The sequence below is a fragment of the Sarcophilus harrisii genome, chromosome 5, assembly GCF_902635505.1.
Source record: "Sarcophilus harrisii chromosome 5, mSarHar1.11, whole genome shotgun sequence".
NCBI classification, from domain to species: domain Eukaryota; kingdom Metazoa; phylum Chordata; class Mammalia; order Dasyuromorphia; family Dasyuridae; genus Sarcophilus; species Sarcophilus harrisii.
The window spans coordinates 23,931,299-23,950,364 of NC_045430.1; the positions used below are offsets into that span (position 1 = coordinate 23,931,299).

The 19,066-nt window shown below is 36.1% G+C and overlaps 1 protein-coding gene across 1 annotated transcript in view; it reads right to left on the reverse strand.

Moving 5' to 3' along the window:
* Nucleotides 1–19,066, reverse strand: part of MYBPC1 (myosin binding protein C1) — a 110,557-nt gene that overhangs the window by 40,353 nt on the left and 51,138 nt on the right. Inside the window, exons 3-10 of the mRNA XM_031940134.1 lie at nucleotides 18,823–18,971; nucleotides 17,590–17,707; nucleotides 15,543–15,594; nucleotides 11,811–11,867; nucleotides 7,544–7,710; nucleotides 5,815–5,947; nucleotides 4,293–4,417; nucleotides 2,976–3,081 (exon numbers count right to left, since the gene is read on the reverse strand). Of these exons, the coding sequence (XP_031795994.1) occupies nucleotides 2,976–3,081; nucleotides 4,293–4,417; nucleotides 5,815–5,947; nucleotides 7,544–7,710; nucleotides 11,811–11,867; nucleotides 15,543–15,594; nucleotides 17,590–17,707; nucleotides 18,823–18,971 (907 nt within the window). The remainder of the gene's footprint in view (nucleotides 1–2,975; nucleotides 3,082–4,292; nucleotides 4,418–5,814; nucleotides 5,948–7,543; nucleotides 7,711–11,810; nucleotides 11,868–15,542; nucleotides 15,595–17,589; nucleotides 17,708–18,822; nucleotides 18,972–19,066) is intronic.

The following is a 19,066-nucleotide window of genomic DNA, read 5'->3' on the forward strand; positions in this document are numbered from 1 at the left end:
CGGACTCTGAAATATTGTACAATTAGCCTGTGAAGGAAATCCAAAGTGCAGGCAGGCAAAAATATAGGGATTGGGAATTCAATGTAATGGTTCTTAGTCATCTCCCAGAGTTCTTTCGCTGAGTGTAGCTGGTTCAGTTCATTACTGCTCCATTGGAACTGATTTGGTTCATCTCATTGCTGAGGATGGCCAGGTCCATCAGAATTGATCATCATATTGTATTGTTGTTGAGGTATATAAGGATCTCTTGGTCCTGCTCATTTCACTCAGCATCAGTTCCTGTCAGTCTCTCCAGGCCTTTCTGAAATCATCTTGTTGGTCATTTCTTACCGAACAATAATATTCCATAATATTCATATACCACAATTTATTCAGCCATTCTCCAACTGATGGACATCCATTCAGTTTCCAGTTTTTAGCCACTACAAAAAGGGCTGCCACAAATATTTGTGGAGGAAATCTTTTTTCTAAGGCAAATTTGTATGAGGAAACTCTTCTTGAAATCAAGCCCAAATTCTACACTTTGAAGCTTAAGCCCTGTGCTCCTGATTCCACCCTCCGTGACCAATCCAAACAAATCCAATCTCTTTTTCCCATGATAGCTCTTCAAACACTTTGAGATAGCTATAGTGTGCTCCCCCTTATTCTGGCTGGGAGTTGGGAAAAAAAGGTCATTTAGGCTTAACATCAGGGAAGTCTTGGCTCAGCATAGCTGTCCCCAAAAAGAAGAGATTGCCCAGAAAAAGGTAGGTCTTCCAGTGAAATCTTTGGTGTTTGGATTGGACTAGATGGCCACTGAGGTCCCTTATGATTCTCAGATTCTGTGATTCTTCAGTCTAAACACTCTTAATTCCCTCAAAAAAAAAAAAAAAAAAAAAAAACACTGACATGGCAAGATTTTGTCTCCCTCTGGATATTCCCTGGCTTATCAGTGACCCACTAGCAATCAGACTAGTGCAGAGGTATTCTATTCCCTGAATCTGGGTCCCTCATAAATGATGTCTTATTTCATATGGCCCTTGAAAAATACTATTAAAAATTACATTCACCACATTTTCAAAAAATACAATGATAAGAACCCTGTAAATAAAGCTCTGGCTCCAGGCCAGAAGGCATCTATTCTAGTGGATTCCTATTATACCATTTGTGTTACTTAGAACAAAACACCTTAGTTTCAGATTCAATTCTGAAAATGTCAACATAAATATGGAAGAAACTATTTCTATCTCTACCAAGACCAATGATAACTTCATTTTACAAAACTGCTTCTGGAAGCACATTTTCACAGCCAGTGTTTCTGCTAAAGAAAGATGTGTAACCCTCAGCAAGTCACTTAACCCCAAATGCCTTGCCAAAAAAAAAGTAAAATTAAAATTAAAAAATGCACATGTTTAGCATATATTGGATTACTAGCTGTCTAGAGGAAAGGGTGGGAAAAAAGGGATGGAGAAAAAAATTTGGAACACCAGGGTTTTTCAAGGGTGAATATTGAATAATATCTAATGCATGTTTTGAAAGTAAAAAACTTTAATAAAAAAACTACAAAAAACTTAATTAATTAATTAAAAAAATTTTTTTGTTTTCATTATTCATTTTTGTCAAATTTGGAGTTCCAGATTGTTTTCTCTCTTCCCCCTTTAGTGTTCTTCTCCTCAAGAGAGCAGGCAATCTGATATAGATTATACATGTACAATCATTTAAACACATTTCCACAGTAGCCATTTTGTAAAAGAAAAAAATAGAACAAAAGGGAAAAACTATAAAAAAGAAAAAGAAAAAAGGTAAAAATAGTATGCTTTCATCCTCATTCAGTCTTCATAATTCTCTCTCTGGATTCAAATGGAATTTTCTATCCCAAGTCTACTGGAATTGTCTTGGATCATAACATTGCTGAGAAGAGCCAAGTCTATCACATAATCTTGCTATTATTGTGTAAAATATTTTCTTGGTTCTGCTCACTTCACTCAGCATCAGTTTATATAAGGGTCTCCAGGCTTTTTTGAAACTAGTTTGCTTATTGTTTCTTAGAGAACAATAATATTCCATTGCCTTCATATTTATCCATTTCCCAATTGATGGGTATCTACTCAATTTTCAATTCCTGTCACAACAAAAAAAGAGCTGCTACAAATAATTTTGTACATTTTCCCTCTTTTGTGATTTCTTTGGGGTGCAGACCCACTACTTACATAATAAGCAGGCTAATTTCCAGTAAGCCTGGAAAGATGAATATTAACTAATGCTGGAATGAAATAAGCAGAATCAGGAGAACATTGTACACTAACAGGAACATTGTGGGATGATGAACTATGCTAGATTTAGCTCTTCTCAGCAATTTAGTGATCCAAAACACTTCCAGTAGACTTGGGATGGAAAATGCCATCCACACCCAGCGAAAGGACTATGAGAGTAAATGTGGATCAGAATCTACTATTTTCACTTTTTTTGTAGTTTGTTTTTTCTTTCTTGTGACTTTTCCCTTTTGTTCTGATGTTTCTTTCACAACATGACTAACATAGAAATACATTTAAAATGCTTGCCCATGTATAACTTCAAAAAAAGTGTTTTTGGCAATTTTTGTTTTTTTGCCAATCAACATAGACATGGCATACTCAGATTAAAGTTGGTCCCAGAAGTTAAATTTCCCAAATCTTCATCACCATTTTAATGAGACACGTTAGTAAATAAGACCCAGGATGGGAAGTATCAAGACATCTTACTTTGGTTCAGGGCTGGAGAGCTTTTTTTTTCAGCTTTTTCTTTTCAGATTGTCTGATAAAACTTAGGGACTTTTCTCAGAATCACATTTTTAAATAAATAAAAGATAAATAAAAAAATACAGGATGAAAAAGGAAACTAAAAATTAGTGAAAATAAAGATGTGAGGAAATTTCCCAAGAAATGAGAGCCAAAACCTTCCAATTTTTGTCCATTTAAAAATTGACAGAGCTCACAGGTGGAAGAAAGGTTGCTTACCATTTTACATTGGCATCATCCTCAGACACCTCGCATTCCAGTTCTACTCTTTCCCCACAGTAGGCCTTGGTATCCTCCAGTTGTTTGGTCACCATTATTGGGGGCTCTAGCGTGAGAGACAAATGAACCAGTCACCCAAGAGCTCTGGTCCTAGACTTGCATCTTCTGCTTTTAACCAGCCACACAGTGGGAAGATGCTAACTCTCCTGTAGGGTACACGAACCCTGCTCTTACCCCCAGCACCATCTCTTGTGGGGCTACTCCTTTGGACAGGTATGGACATGTGCAGGGATAGGGATGATTTAATATAATCTGTAATTTAATTGATGGAGGAATCTTCCAGTGAGAAATTCCCTTTATCAAATGCAAGTCAGAACTTTCCCTGCAACTTAGTTTTAGAGAATATCCTAGAGCTGTGAGAGATTACGGGACTTGTCTAGGGTCAGAAAGCCTTAACTCCGAATTGAGTTATCAGCTCACAGTACCACACTGCCTCATATGGTCCATATCCTGACGTCACAGTAAAAAAGTTTTGATATTTTTTTAAACCTAGCTCAGTGACTGAGAACCAAAGGCAGTGGACATTTGCTCAGTAGTGGTGGTCAATCTCTTTTAGACTAGAGTGACCTGATATACTGGATCCAGCCCCAAGTAGGAATAGAAGTAACAACCAACACAAACAGTTCTTAGAGATGAGGCTATGTTTACTTTGGGAATCCAAGGGTTTATTTTATCCTATTTTAATAACAATCGCTGCTCTCTTGAGTATTTTTTTCTACAAAGATCAAATAGCTTGTTTTCAAAACTCCAGGCTCCTCACTGAAGTAAAGTTTTAGTTGCCAAACTAATTTATATAAACTTCCTGTTGGAATATGAAGAGATTTAGTTCCTCTTCTGTACCTAATCATTCTCCAGAAATATTCCTGAACTCCTGGATTTGGGCTGTGAATGAGAGCAGGGAATAACAATGAAAAGCGGGGAGGATAGCATGGAAGCAGTTGCTGAAAATGAAGAAATGCAAGAAAGACATGAGAAAACAGCTGTTCAAGCAGATCAGAGGGTCACCAAACACTTTTTAGGAAGGAAAGACCTAGAGGATATCTGAGTCCATTCCTCACACTGGCACTGGTGGTCTTTCTTGCAGCCTATATAATCTTTAAAATCCTGGCTTCTAAAGTTAGTCACAGTGCTTCCAGGATACGATAAGGCAAAATAGTAACTTGAAAGAGGAATTCTCAGGTCGTTAACCCAAGCAGAGAGAGAAGCAGCTGCTTTCAAACAGGAAAAAAAAAATAAGTGTGATTTAAGTAATTTTACCTCTTACAAAGAGTTCTGTGGAACATTTCTCATCTCCAGCTGTCACATAATACTCTGAATCATCTGTCATCTGGCAGTTATTGATAAACATGATTCTCTGGCATCCTTTGTGCTCAAAGATGTATCTGTTTTTAAATAGGAAAACTCATGTTAGTGAAATTGATTTTTTTTGGTTCTGACTCAAAATGATAATTTGAAAAATAAGTTGGTCAGTGTGAGCTTCTTAAATTCACCAACTTTGAACACTGAAATTTGACCTCTTCTTTTGGCTTTTCATTTCTAGCATGGATTTTGTATAATGTTCAAGGATGATGAACATTTCACCCAGGAAATGCCATCATTGACAGGAAGTTTTTTCAGCCCTGGCCCTCCCCATCACTAATCTGCAGCTGCTGCTTCTCATGGTGAGGGAGAGCTCTATGTACAGAAGCATCCAGATTAGCCTTCTTTTTATTTCCACAGGGCTTTCTTTATCCTCTGGACTTTCCTATCATGCCCTTCTGCCCAGAATCTTCCTTCTCCCATGCCCACCTTTAGTTTCCTTGTTTTATTCCCTCATTAGATTGTAAGCTTCTCCAGGGCTTTCTTTTTGTATTTGCAGTGCCAGTTCTGAGCCTCGTGCCTGGCACATAGTAGGCACTTAATAAATGTTTCTTGACTGACTAACAAGTTTTAAAGGTGGAGGCTCAGCCACGGTTTTTTGGCCCATCTTCACAAAGCTAGTATACCTCATAGACAGGTCTTCCCAACCTTAAGCCCAGAATTCCTGTTTTGGGAACATGAATTCCTCTGATTTTTATGATTTTACCTTATCCCCCTTTTTATCTCATATATTCCTTATTTTGTTCTTTGCTTTGAGAGTTGGATATACACAGGAAATTCTACTGGCTTAGGGAACACCTGTCATGGGAATTCTGTCTCCCTACTGATTTTCTTTATTACTGAGAGTGTCAAAGGACCACTTAAGAGCATTGTGAGGTTGGACAGCTTGTCCAGAGTCACAGAAGCCGTGTCAGAGGCAGGTCTGGAACCCAGGGCCTGCTGACTTCTAGGTCAGCCCATTATATCACCTGCCTATGTTTATATAACATGCATAAGTGCATTAATTTAAGAATCAGACTGTTGGAAGTAGATTCTAACGTTGTGGAGAAGGAGACTGAAGAGTGAGAACTACAGTGAATCCTCCATGTTTTGCCGCCCTATATAAATTCCAAATGTGTTGAAATTCTGGGGTGAAGTTTTCATTTTTTCATCCATACCTTTTGGCAACAGATATCACAACAAATGATACCTGTTCGCCAAAACATGAAGCAGTGTAAGATCAATTTATTGTTTTATTTATAAGCAAAAACCAGAGTTCAGATGATAGCTTTCTCACATTACTTGGGTGATTTTAAGCAAGGAACTTCAAACTTCTTCACCTCAGTTTCCTCATCTGCAAAATGGCCTCAGAGGTACCCCCCAGGCCTACTCCCAGCTCTAAATCTAGGATCTCATCAGCATGCATTAATTCAACACTTACTTTGTACTGGGCCGTATTTCTTGTCCATTTTTATACCATTTCACTTCTAACTTTGGATCCGCCAACTCCACCACAAATCTGACCTTACCACCTTTGTCTACCTGATAGGCAGGATCAAGAATTTTTGAAAAAGCTGGAAGGAAAAGGAAGAAGAAACATTTTTAGAAAAAGAAAAAAAAAAGTAAAAGGACCAAGAATTTAAATAGGAAAAATAGATTCACTAACTATATAATAAGAATGCCTACAAATAGGAAGAAGGATTATTAGAAAAAGAAAAAAAAAAGTAAGAGGACCAGAATTTAAATAGGAAAAATAGATAGATTCACTAACTATATAATGAGAATGCCTACAAATAGGAAGGATTATTAGAAAAAGAAAAAAAAGTAAGAGGACCAAGAATTTAAATAGAAAAAAATAGATAGATTCATTTACTATATAATGAGAATGCCTACAAATAGGAAGAAGGATTATTAGAAAAAGAAAAAAAAATAAGAGGACCAAGAATTTAAATAGGAAAAATAGATAAGATTCGTTAACTATGTAATGAGAATACCTACAAATAGGAAGGATTATTAGAAAAATAAAAAAAATAAAGAACCAAGAATTTAAAAAGAAAAAACAGATAGATTCACTAACTATATAATGAGAATGCCTACAAATAGGAAGAAGGATTATTAGAAAAAGAAAAAATATATATAATGAGGATGCCTACAAATAGGCTCACTAGAGAAGAATTTATTTTTGTATCTTCCATATTCAATTGTCAAACCATAAAACACAATTTTAGATTCCATGTCTATTTGTGTATGCAATATAGACACAGTTTAAAAAATCTCCGAAGCTTGAAAAAGGAAATATATGTGTGTGTGTGTGTGTGTGTGTGTACATATATATATATATATATCTTTTTTTTTTTTAAAAAAAAGGAAAAGTAAGGAAAGAAACTGTCTTTTCAATGACTTTGAGTTGTTGCTTTGAAAATTCGTTGGAACCTCCCAGGCTAAAATTAGAGGAACCATTATTTTGTTTTGTTTTTTCAGTATAATCATAATCCTTACTAAAACGATTAGCAAGATTTTTCACTTTCTATCCAATCAACATCATTTTATGGAGTCTCCCATGGAGATGAATTCTATCAGCATGGTAAATAGTACAGAAAAACCTAGCTTCTAATCTCTTATCTCTGACACTTTTTAGCTGTGTGATCCTAGGCAAATAATTGTCTGAACTTCATTTGTAAACCAGATCATAGAGTTCAGGTTGGAAGGGAACTAAGATCATCTGATCCAATCTTCTCATTTTCCAAATTGGAAAATTAGGATCCTAAGAGATTAAATGATTTCCCCAGGATCACACAGGTAGTAAACATCAGAAGTAAGATTAGAACCTGGGGCTTTAGACTCCAAAGCCAGGGCTCTTTTCATTAAAACACGCTGGAAAAAATATATATGAATGCTATTTGTATGATCTTCCTCTTAAAGCATAATTAGAAAGCTCTGCATCAGCAGGACAAGAATGGTACCCATAGTACCTGGAAAATCATAGGATATCCTCAGGAGATAATGATCACTTTAAGTGTTAATTACCTCCTCTCCCTTAATCTCCATCAGCTCCACATTTCACTGCATCAGGCTACTTGACTTAATCTTTTAATTTTAACCAAAAAAAAAAAAAAAAAATCCAAACAAGATTAAATTAAAAAAAAAAAAAGATTCCACTTTCTACCTACCTGCGCTTTTCTTCTCAACCCTCCTCATGCGCTTCAGTCGCTTGAGCATGCCTCTCAGATCAGTGATGCCATACTGAAAGGCGATCTTCTCATATTCATTGGGATTGGCATTTTTCAGAAGCTCCCACACATCTATTTCTGGCTCTTCTTCCTGTTGCTTGACTTCCCTACCAAAGGCAAAAGGCGTTAGCCATCCGGGCTAGAGAGGCTACAACTGTCCTTTCAAGAAGGGACAGACCGAGATGAACATTGACTGATGAGGTACCACAATTCCCACTGACATTCTAAGCAAATAAAGCAGACAATTGGTCTCATTGTCTTCGTATTAAATTTTAGGGGAGCTTCCAGGTCCATAGAAATATAGTCACTTACTGAAAATAGTGTTTTCAATTTTTCTGGTCATGAAATTTCCTTTTCAAAATACAAGATATGATTTTTGTTTTTAGAAATACTCTATTTTTGTTTTTTTTCTTCTTTTCTCTTCGCATTTTTTGAGAATTATTTTGAGGACTTTTCTGAAAACATATTTTTAGAATTATCTCATTAGTTCTCTAATGAGAACTAATATCTCATTAGAACTTGTGTTTGATGATATTCCAGAAGAGTTTAAATGTTCATATTCAGATAATGTATTTATTAAAATGGACTTAATATTAGAAGATTTTGATGTTTATAGAAAATGAATGGAATGAAGTATTATGCATAAGAGACAGTGAGGTATAGTGGATAGAGAACTAGCCTCAAAGTCAGAAAGTCCTAGGTTCAAGGCTTGTATCTGACATAAGCCAACCATGTAACTCTGGGCAAGTCATTTAAACTCTTAATGCCTTAGGAGACCCTTGAAGACTGCAGTAAAATCTAGGGACTAGCCCATGCATATATACATATATGTATATGTATGTGCATATATGTAGTATTTACAATACATACATACACATAATATATACATATACACATATACAAAATATATACAACATATACAATAAACACATGAATACATGTGTGTATATGTATGTACATATATATAGTATTTAAAAATATTGATTTACTGTTGGTTTTAAAACCACTTATTTGATTAAAGCAGGCTTAAAAAATTAAATAAGTGATTATTTTGGGAAATTATGGACTGCCCACCTGTTCTTCTGTCCTCCATACAATGTTAAGAGATCTAAAAGGTGGTCCCCAAAATATTGGGACCCCCTTTGGGGTCAACATTTTCTCATCTGTAAAGAAGGGAATTTGGTATAGATCAGAAGTTACTATCTTATGGTTCATGAATTAAAATATATGTATATGTATATATACATATAAATATATATTTTTAAATTCATGGGCTACAACATAGTAATAGACAGATTATATATATCTATGTATGTTGACAACTATTTCAAAATAATAAGTTTTGTGCTTTTAAAAACATTATTCTGAGAAGGCATCCATAGGCTTCCCTAAACTGCCCAATGAGTCCATGGCATTAAAAAGGCACAAAAAGAAATATCTGGATTAGATGATTTCTGAGGACCCCTCTGGTTTCTGTATCCTGTGTTTCTTTTAAAGCTACTCTTAACTACATCTTCTCAACTCCTCTGCGAGATATAGCCACTTTCCAGAATCTCAGAATGTCAGAGCCAGAAAGGAAGTCAGAAGACTTTTATTCCTATCTGTACTTCAAAAAGGGCCTGTCTACACTAAACCTTTGTCTACTAAACCCAAGTATCCTTTGCTTAAGACTTCCAGTAAGACAAGGCAGCCCATTCTACTTTCGACTAATTCCTTCCTAACCAATTGTTAAGAAAGTTTTCTTTACATCAGCTTTAAATTTGGCCCGTTGAAGTTTGCACCTATTTGTCCTACTCCCTACTTTGTTGTTTTAAGCAAAAGCAGAGGAAAATAACAACATTTCTTATCGAGATTCCTCAAATTTCATCTTTTAGGCTTATATAACTTATATAAATAATTCTATCTCCATAAAATTTAAATAAATTGACAGTTCTATTAACTCATTTTTGGTATAGATTAAAGTACTAAAACGTTTATATAGATCCTATTCCTTTAGAGTAGATTTTAATGGAGGATCAACATCATCCAATTGCACTAAAAATTGGTCCTGTATGTTGTTGGAAGTGCCCAAAGTTTGGAGATCTTTTGATTTTAAATAAATTTTGGTTGTAATAAAATTGGTACTAATGATATTTTACTTTATACAGGAGAAGTAGAGATGGCAACCATATCTTACAATGAAAATGCATGCAATTCACAAACCCATAGAAAAACTTACATTAATAGTAACTGAAATATATTATTATATTAGTAAAGCATGTTAATGGAATATAATCTTAAGTGACAATACCACTCTAGTCAATGAGATAAAAATAATAGTTAAGGATGTGAAGAGAATGAAAAAAGGAGACACAGGCTATCTACCTTGTCTGATATTTTTCGTTTTCACTTCTCTTACTTTGATAATACTTTCTTTTGCCCCTACAAACACCTGATATGATCAGATTTGCTTTAAAAAAAATTTAAAATCTTTCATAAAATAAAATTTAGGTCTTTTGTTTAGTATTTTGTTAAATGCTATCTAGTATTACTATTTAATTTTTCATGTGTTTTTTTGCCTGGACATCTTGGGTGAAATCATACATATATATATATATATATGTATATATATGGACAGAGACCCTATCTTAAGTTTTTTAGTATTCCTCATTTTATTTACCATAATTTTCTACAAATATTACATAAATGCAAAAACCATAAACTAGTAATCTTGGTGTTGGAACTAGCGTCCTCCAATCAACTTCATAATTCAGGATGTGAAAATAATGGGAGCAATTTGTATAAATTCATCTGAGTAGGAAGGAGGTTTTAGTAACTAGAATAGCCAGTGTATTATGTAAATTTTGTGACCTGGGGACAAAGTAGTTAGGGTCCTGAGTGTATAAGTGATCAATATTATGCTGATTGATTTATTATTTTTTAAAGATTCTGTGAAATCCTATGTAAAATTCTGTAGGAGTAGCAGCCAGAGCCAGACTCAAGAGAGAAAATATAAGCTCAATTCAATTCAAGTAAAATTTCACTGGAGAATAATAGCACTGTTTTTCAATAGAAGGAAAATCACAAGATTTGATCTCCAGGCAAACAGAAAGTCACAATCAATCTTTTGAGCTGTTACTTTATAATGATCAACCTAGCACTTGCTGGGAGAACTCCTCCCAAATCATTTACAAACGTGTTTTGTAAAATATAAATATAACAAAATTAGCTATCTGGGATCTGGATGTGCATCTCAGATTGGCTGCTTACCATGTCTCTCTCTGGAGGTCCCTTACTTCTATGATACTAATTATGTCCTTACTGAGATTATTAAGGTTTTAAGAGAATGGCCAGTGTTGTACAAGTAGGTAAGATAATCTAATTCTTTCTTTTCCACTTGCCATGCATCCAAAACAAGGTATGAAATTCTGCCAGAACCTTTTATGACCAATGTTGGTATTTTAGCTACTATGGCTTCTGTCAAATCTGACTGAAAGGTATTGCCATACTAATAATATCTGATCTTCTGGCAAAGCCATCGTCCTGAAAAGAACACCAGGTTAGGAGCCCGGAGGTCCAGGATTCTTCCTTATCTAGCTCTGTGCTATTACACAAGCCCCTCTCTGAACTTTAGCTATTTCAGCTGTAGAAGACTGAAAACTCCATTTCTGCTACCTACTTCCTAGGGCTGAGGTGAGGATCAAAAAAGATCATTTTTGTAAAGTACCTTAAAAATGATTAAATGCAAAAGAAATAAGAGACACTAGTAAAAATCTTTAAAGTTCAAAGAAATGGAGCTTTCTATCAAGTGCAAGGTACTGGATTAGTGCCCTGTATTGATGGGTTAACCAGAGGTGATCTATTTTCTCCAACTGAATTTCTAATCTTTGTTAGTCCATGGCTCATCTTAAAGATCTGTGTTGTACAGCAGAGATCTGTCTACATCAGTCTCCATTTTCATATCTTCTCATCCCTAGCTGGTGGGAGGAAAAGGTGAAGTTTCACAGATGAATTTTTCAAAAGATTTTTTTTAATATTTAAAGCATTTCCTCAAATCTTTCAAATGAATAAACAATTCTTTCCTTTCTCTATTTTCTTAGATTACACTGTTAAACTCTCCAAGCAAAACATGTTAGGAAGAAAGACCATTCATTTTAAACTTGACTTTTCTGTGCACGAAGCTAACGGTTTCCAGCCCACAGCTCCTCACTTTGCAATTGGTTCTCACCTACGTTTCAGGAGACCACTAAAGTCAAGTTCTCCTGCATCCTCTTGTCCTTCACCGCTGTTGTTAATAAAAGAAAAGCAAACCGGTGTTAACTCACTGAGACAAGGACCACCATCCATTGCAAACACTCTAGAGAGAACGTATATGCAATTTTTTTTGGCACACCAGGAACAGGACTAAAATAAACACAAACTTGTATTTTTTTTCACACAAGGGACAGTTTCTATTTCTAGCAGGTGCACTTGTGGAAAAGTCAACACAAGGACTTGTGTTATGCTCCAGTTTCAGAAAAGTTTCTGTGATCTGCATCATGGGAAGGAGGGTTCACATTGATGAAATCACAGACCCAGCAAAGTACCCATATTCCATAGATTGCATATATATCAAGTTGCATAGATTTGTGTTATAATTGAGTAACACAAATGCATTCAAGCCAACCAACAGAAAGTTCTTTGTTTTTGCAACTTTGAGGTCTAGACAAAGGACTTTGGCGATCTCTGTCATGCAAGGGGACAGAGATTGGCTTTGGTCTAAAGAATATCAGTGTCAAATACATAGAAGAAAGCCTCGTAGCCCAAGTTACCCTGGTGGTGAAAATGAGCAGATAACATGTTTAAAAGAAAAAGAAAATCCAACATTAGGTCTGATTCCAAAGTGGAGATAGAAGGTAGCTTATTTAAAGATGCATTCCTTTTGATCTTATAAGGGAAATAATTTATTTTTGGTTACAACAGCAATATTTACTCAAGCTTTTTTTTTTTTTTTTTTTTTTTTTTTTTTTTTACTATAAAGAAACCATTTCTTTGGGCTTCATTGAATTAGCAATGAAGCTTTTATTATTTATTTGGTAAATCATCTCCTATAGAAGAATGCATCTTAGATTTGGCATGCAGTCACCTTTTTGGCTAGAGAGAGACTTAACTGAGTCTGAGCAGAAGCTAAAGAATTGACATCAAAATGGTACCATTTACTTACATGTTTAAAATTTAAAATGGAGGTTTTGTTTCCTGCTGTTTACAAATGTTATTTATAGTTTTCTAAGAAAGCGTCTGTGGGGTTAAAAAAAACAATGTGCATACAATACACAAGTTATAACGGTGCGAGGAAAAAAGTACGTTTTCAAGAAAAGTTTATTTTAAATTAATAGCAAACATTTGGAGCTAGGAGAGGCCTTTCTGAGGTATGCACATTTCTATATTTCCAAGGACATAAATTTGTATTTTTAAGTTTTTTCCTTTTCCTTGTAGAATAAACTTGTTCAGAATACAAATTTCTTTTTGAGATAAATATTTGCAGTGCCCTGCTTAAAAACTGGGGTTAGAGACAGGGAGGAAACCAGGACTTGAAGTGTTCCACTGTCATTTTTCCAAAAGGGAAAAAAATAAAGTTGACAACAGGGTTATTAGGAAATATTATTTTATTTGTGGGTTCATCAGTTAAACAAACACTTATATTTTCATTGATGAAGGCAGTAGAACGGCAAGTATGCTTAAAATAAAAAAATACCTAATTGTAGTTTTTTTCATTGCTTTGAAACAAAGATTTCAATTCAATATAATTTTTAAAAAATATAATGAATAAAATACAGATGCTACATGGGTCAAAATATTTAACCCAATTAAAGAGTTGGTACCATATCAAATTAACTTCCATCAGTCAAGGAATGACAGTAAGGGGTAGGGCTATTTGCAGTGTGAGTTTCTTCTGCAAACTATTTAAGATCCTTTCTAATCCATCTATTCTGACCAGATTATTATTCATCCCTTCTACATTTGCCAAAATTATATTAGGTGTTTATGTTTCGCCCAACTCCAGCTTTTTTAAAAAAAGTATGCTCTTCAGTACTCTAATTCGGGCAATGCAATGTTTAAATGATGCCAATTTCCATGGCAGCCCATGTGTGTAGATTTGTAGGGGTGCTTTCTGATGTATAGTTAAGGGCTTGTAAAAATTGAATTGACGATTCTGTGGTCTTTAGATGAAAAGCAACATAGATGGCAAGTTTTTGATATTATCTATCTTGTATCACATAAAGGAAATAATATGTGGACCTAAAAAGGAATAAAGAAACACATTTCTACACCTTCTAAGCCAAACCCTGGCCCATACTTTATCCGTGACTCTAACAGATTTTTTTTATTAATATACTGGCTTCTTAGATATGCTTATGTAACTAGGCTACTTTTGAAGCAAAGTCCTTGAAGGCAAGAAGTCATGTCTAAAAGATAATCATTTTCCAACTGGCCCAGGATGATTTGACCCTAACTCGGCAGGGGATTAGCTTCCCAAAGCAGCCTGGGGAAATTCCCATGATGTCAACTGACTAGACAAGACTAGACAGAGTTTCTAGGAGTATAGCAGGTCACTAACTCATGTTCCCGCTCCCCAGAAAAGTACAAAAATGGTCAGTTATCTGACAGAACATTAGGTGGGTATCCAACTGCCCTTTAGTCTGCTCTGACCTTCTCTGTCTCTCAGAAGCTGTTTGTCTCTGTGATTAATTCAACATGACTAGTAGGGGACATTTGGGTTTAAATAATAATGATCTTCTCTGATACTGGACCAGGAGCAAATTTGTCCCAAAGATGTGCCAGACGGAGTTTGAAGGTCCTATAATTATAAACAATGAATTTAAACAATGTTCTTCAAATAGTACATTTCATATCTAGGGATATTGAGGAGGATTAAAGATGATTTCATTTACAATCCAGTCTAAAAGCTTCTGAGCTTAGGGAGATTGGAAAAAGATAAGAAAAGAAAATGAAAAGTTTTTAAGGTCCTTCAGGCTAGGGATCTCCCAGTTACTGGGAGATAGGGAGGGAGTGGAGAGAGCTCACCTCAGCATCAAAAGGACCTGGATTTAAATTCTACCTTAGATACTCCCAAGCTGTATGACCCTGAACAAGTCAATTAGTCTCTCTGTATCTCAGTTTTCTCAACTGAAAAATGGGCATGATAGCACCTGGCTCATGGTATTATTAGGAGGGTTAAATGGAACAATATATGTAGAGAACTTTGCAAACCTTAAAGAGTTATATAAATGTTAACTCTGCTTATAGTGCTTGATCAGCCATTGGATAAACTGAGTCTCTACCCTAAGCTAAGGTGTAAAGATGGGGAAAAAAAGAAAGATGTTTCCATTCTCTACATCAAAGCTTCTTAAACTGTGGGTCATGACACCATATAGAATCATATAACTGAATGTGGGAATTGCAAAATTATTATTCATTATCAGCAAATATTATATATATACACTTAATCCCTGGGGTTGAGTAAAAATTTCCTGGGTAAAAAGGGATTGTGTGTGGAATGATGGCCAGGAGGTACCATGGAGAGCTCCACTCTTTCAGGAGTTAAATTTTTAAACATGTGTATGCATGTATGTATGCTTTCATTATATAACATAACCTGGGGGAAAAAAATCTATTTCAGGAAGAAAAACTCTGAGTTTTTTGAAAACCAAAGTGAGGAAAATGTGGGTTTGACTGGAGTCAGTTCATTCTAAGACTGATCGTACATTAAATTTGACATGGCCCTCCATCCCATCCCAATCCCAAGCTCATCTCTAGCCCTTCAATTAATCTAGCCTCAAACACATGGAGAGGTATGTGATTGTCCATGATTGGCAGTCCTATCAAAGGAATACAAGGAGGAGGGGGCAACAAGTGCCCTTATCCTATCCCATTTTATTACATAAGTTCTATGTGTTCCAAGATGCCCATTTGAAGTTACCTTCTTTTGAAAGCAGATCTGATATCAATGTTTGGAGTGGTTCCAGTAGATTCTTTAAAAGAAAAGAAAACAAGAGTTAATGGCCCTGAAGAGAAGGACTTTGGGTGCGATCAGAGCTCCAGCTGAAGCAGAGAGGACCAGGGTTCTTGCAGAGCTAGACCATGAGCCATACAACTTGGTACACTGGAGTTAGAAGACCTGGATTCAAATTCTACTTCTGCTACTTATCACCTGTGTAAATCTATAAACACCCCCAAATGTCTCTAGCTCTGTTTCTTTACTTAGTTGCAGTTTTTTCTTGTTCTGAATCTATGATTCTGTGATTCTACAGTCGCTAAGATGATCTTAGAGATCATCTAGTCCAATCTCTCAAACTGTGTGAAAATCCATTCTATATCTTTCCTGACAGAGAAGTCAAGCTTCTTGAAAACTCTGGTGATGAGGAACTCACTTTCTGGTAAGGCAGTCTCTGTTTGTCATTGTTGGGGAGTTTTGACTGATGAGGTCTTTTTTATGATGAACCTCAATCTTCCTCCTTGAACGTGGGAATAAAACAAGAGTACTTCTGCCTCTGACACTTACTAGCTGTGTGACCTCAGGAAAAACCAGTCATGTCTCTGGGTCTCCCTTGGCTCATCTATAAAATGGATTGGCTAAAAGTATCTGGAACACCACCATTTTAAGAACTGGATGAGAAAGGATGGGAAAATAGTTTGAACTCTAAGGCATACTTCAAGGTAAGTGATTAGGATGGTCCTTTGGATACAAAGAGCAATCCAGCATATAAAAGATTGTGCTACTCTTTGGGGTTCCAGGCAGGATGGTACAGGGATATAGATCTTTGGGTTTGTGCTCCACAGATATGAATTCTAGACTGGGCTTTTCACTTATGAGCTGTAGAACAATAGGGAAGTCTCTCTGGGCTGCAAAATAGAAAGGCCTGGACTAGATGATCTTCAAAGACCCTAAGACTGCCAGTTCTAAAATTCTATGGATGGCTTATCTTTTTCTTGTTGAAATACAACCGGTTTATTCAACCATCTCTCATAACTATCATTCAATTTTGCTAAGGCTTACAAAGCACTTTTCTCAACAGCCTTCTGAGTGAGGTACTCCAAGTATCATTGGAATTCTCACTTATTCCAAGAGATTTTTTCATCTCTTCTTTCAGATTTCCTTTTCTCTACTCTTAGGACCACCTTGTAGTTTGTATGTTGTCTCCCACTCTTGCAGGAAAGTGAGCTTCTTAAGGGAAGAGAAAATGTTTTTGCCTTTCTTTGTATCCTTGGTCCTCGATATAGTACCCTATACACAGGAAGTGCTTAATATATGGTTGCTTGGTAGTGTGACTTCCTATTTTGTCGACCAAGAAGCCACAGCACTAGAAGGTAAAGTGATTTTGGAATATGAACCCATATATTCTGATTCTAACTTCAGAATTCCTTCCAGCATCCTATATTGTCTTTATTTCCCATGAGTCATAGAATATAGAACCTTCACCATCCTTCCTGTGTTCTTCTAGATATCTAGGTTTCATATCTTTTCTTGTCTGTACAATTAAAAAAAAATAACCATTATATTCTTAACCCCTGTCTCACTTCTACTAAAGGAGTATTCTGGATTTTATTATGGGAGAGGAAGTAATCTGGGTTCTCAGAGGCTAAGTCATCTGATTTAAAAGCCCAGAGAGTTTCTACTAAGCTGAGTTTGCTTCTGTTACGGACTCAGGTAGGAACGTTAAGACTGTCATTCATGGATTAAACTAGCAAAGTCTGGCAAGGGTCATCACCAGAAGACTAGACACCAAGGAATGATTTTTTTTTTTTTTTTTTTGCTGAGAATATTGGGGTTAAGTGACTTGCCCAGGGTCACACTACTAGGAAGTGTTAAGTATCTGAGCGTATCTGTATACTGTATCCACTGTGCCACTTAGCTGTTCCCCCCCCCCATAAAGTTATATTTTATAAACTAATTCCTTTCAGAGCTAGCTAATGTTTGCTATCCCTTACAAAGAACCAGAAAGATCCCAATAGCAGCAGGAGCTTACCATGTACTTCAAGGTCAAAGGAACAGCTATCGGACTTGTCCTTGTAGTACACTTCACACCTGTAGTTTCCGGCATAGTTCTCCTTAGCTTGGATGATCTGCATCTCAAATGTGTACATCTGAAATGAGATAGGTTGGTATAATTCACACCTGTTTTATGAGTACAAAGTTTAAAAAGTACAAATTAAAAAGCTCAGAAAGTTCCTACTAAGCTGAGGATGTTTCTGTTATGGACTCAGGCATGGACTTTAAATTTGTCATCAAGGAGTAAACCTGCCAAGTCTGGCAAGAGCCATCACCAGAAGTCTGGACACCAAAGAATGATTTTTTAAAAAGCTATAGTATCTTATAAGTACTGTCTCCAAATGCACAGTTAGGCGGCAATCTGCATTAGTGGAAAAGTAAGATCATGCATCTGTATAGTAGTGAAATATATTTTTTCCTACTAATTTCACTTCAAAATTAAAGCTATTTGGCTCCTGAATACAAGTACTTGGCCATACTCATGATTAGTCACTGGCAGAGTGCATAGAGTACTTGGCTCTGCAGTCAGAGGAAGTGAGTTCAAATCTCACATCTGATTTGGACTACCTTATGCATGTAGGACCTTGGCAAATCAAGTAACTTCCCTGGGGCTCAGTTTCCTCACCTATAGAATTATAGGCTTGGACTCAATTGCTTTTGAGGCCCTTCAAGTAGAGACCTATGATCCTATCATTCCAGTCCTGTATGATCGTAGGGAGATGACTTAATCATCTAAGACTCAGTTATGTTTATGGGAGGGATAAAATAAGAAGGCTGGACTAGATGGTCTCATTCTCCCTTTTCTCTATGATTTTGACTGTCAGAAGGACAAAAGCACCTACAAAAACACAATGATATCATGTGGGACAGCAATGGAGTCAAATTCTTCATTAAGTACAATAGTCCCAGCTTGGTTGTCAGCAGAGAACGCGTTGAGTTGTCTTGCTTTTAGGAGACATCAAGAACAATAACCAGGAGTCCAATATCAAGATCAGACTCAGCTGAGAAGGAAGAACGCCCATCAGTGATTTTGGGGGAAGCTGATGGACTGCCCCTCTGCTATTCCTGGTGCTGATGTGGGATGTGATCCCTCCCTGCTCTGTGGCATCCTGGGCAAAGGCCCAGTCACCTGGGGGTCAGCTACAGCTCTGGAGAATGTAACCTGAGTAGGCAAGACAATGAGCAAATGACTCTGAGGCCATCACTATACCCTAGTTTGCCTTTCAAAGGTTTCCTTCAGCTGAAGATGTTTCCCAGCTTTGCTGGCCAAGTCCATCCATTTTCCTTTGAACCATTTGACTGTGGGTTTTCGGAGAAGATCTTTGGCTTCAACTTTGGCTATAAAGGTAATATTTTCACCTAAAAAACACACAAAATTCCAACTTTAGTTAAAAAATATATACACACTATATATATATATGTATATATATATATACATATATATATTTACACAG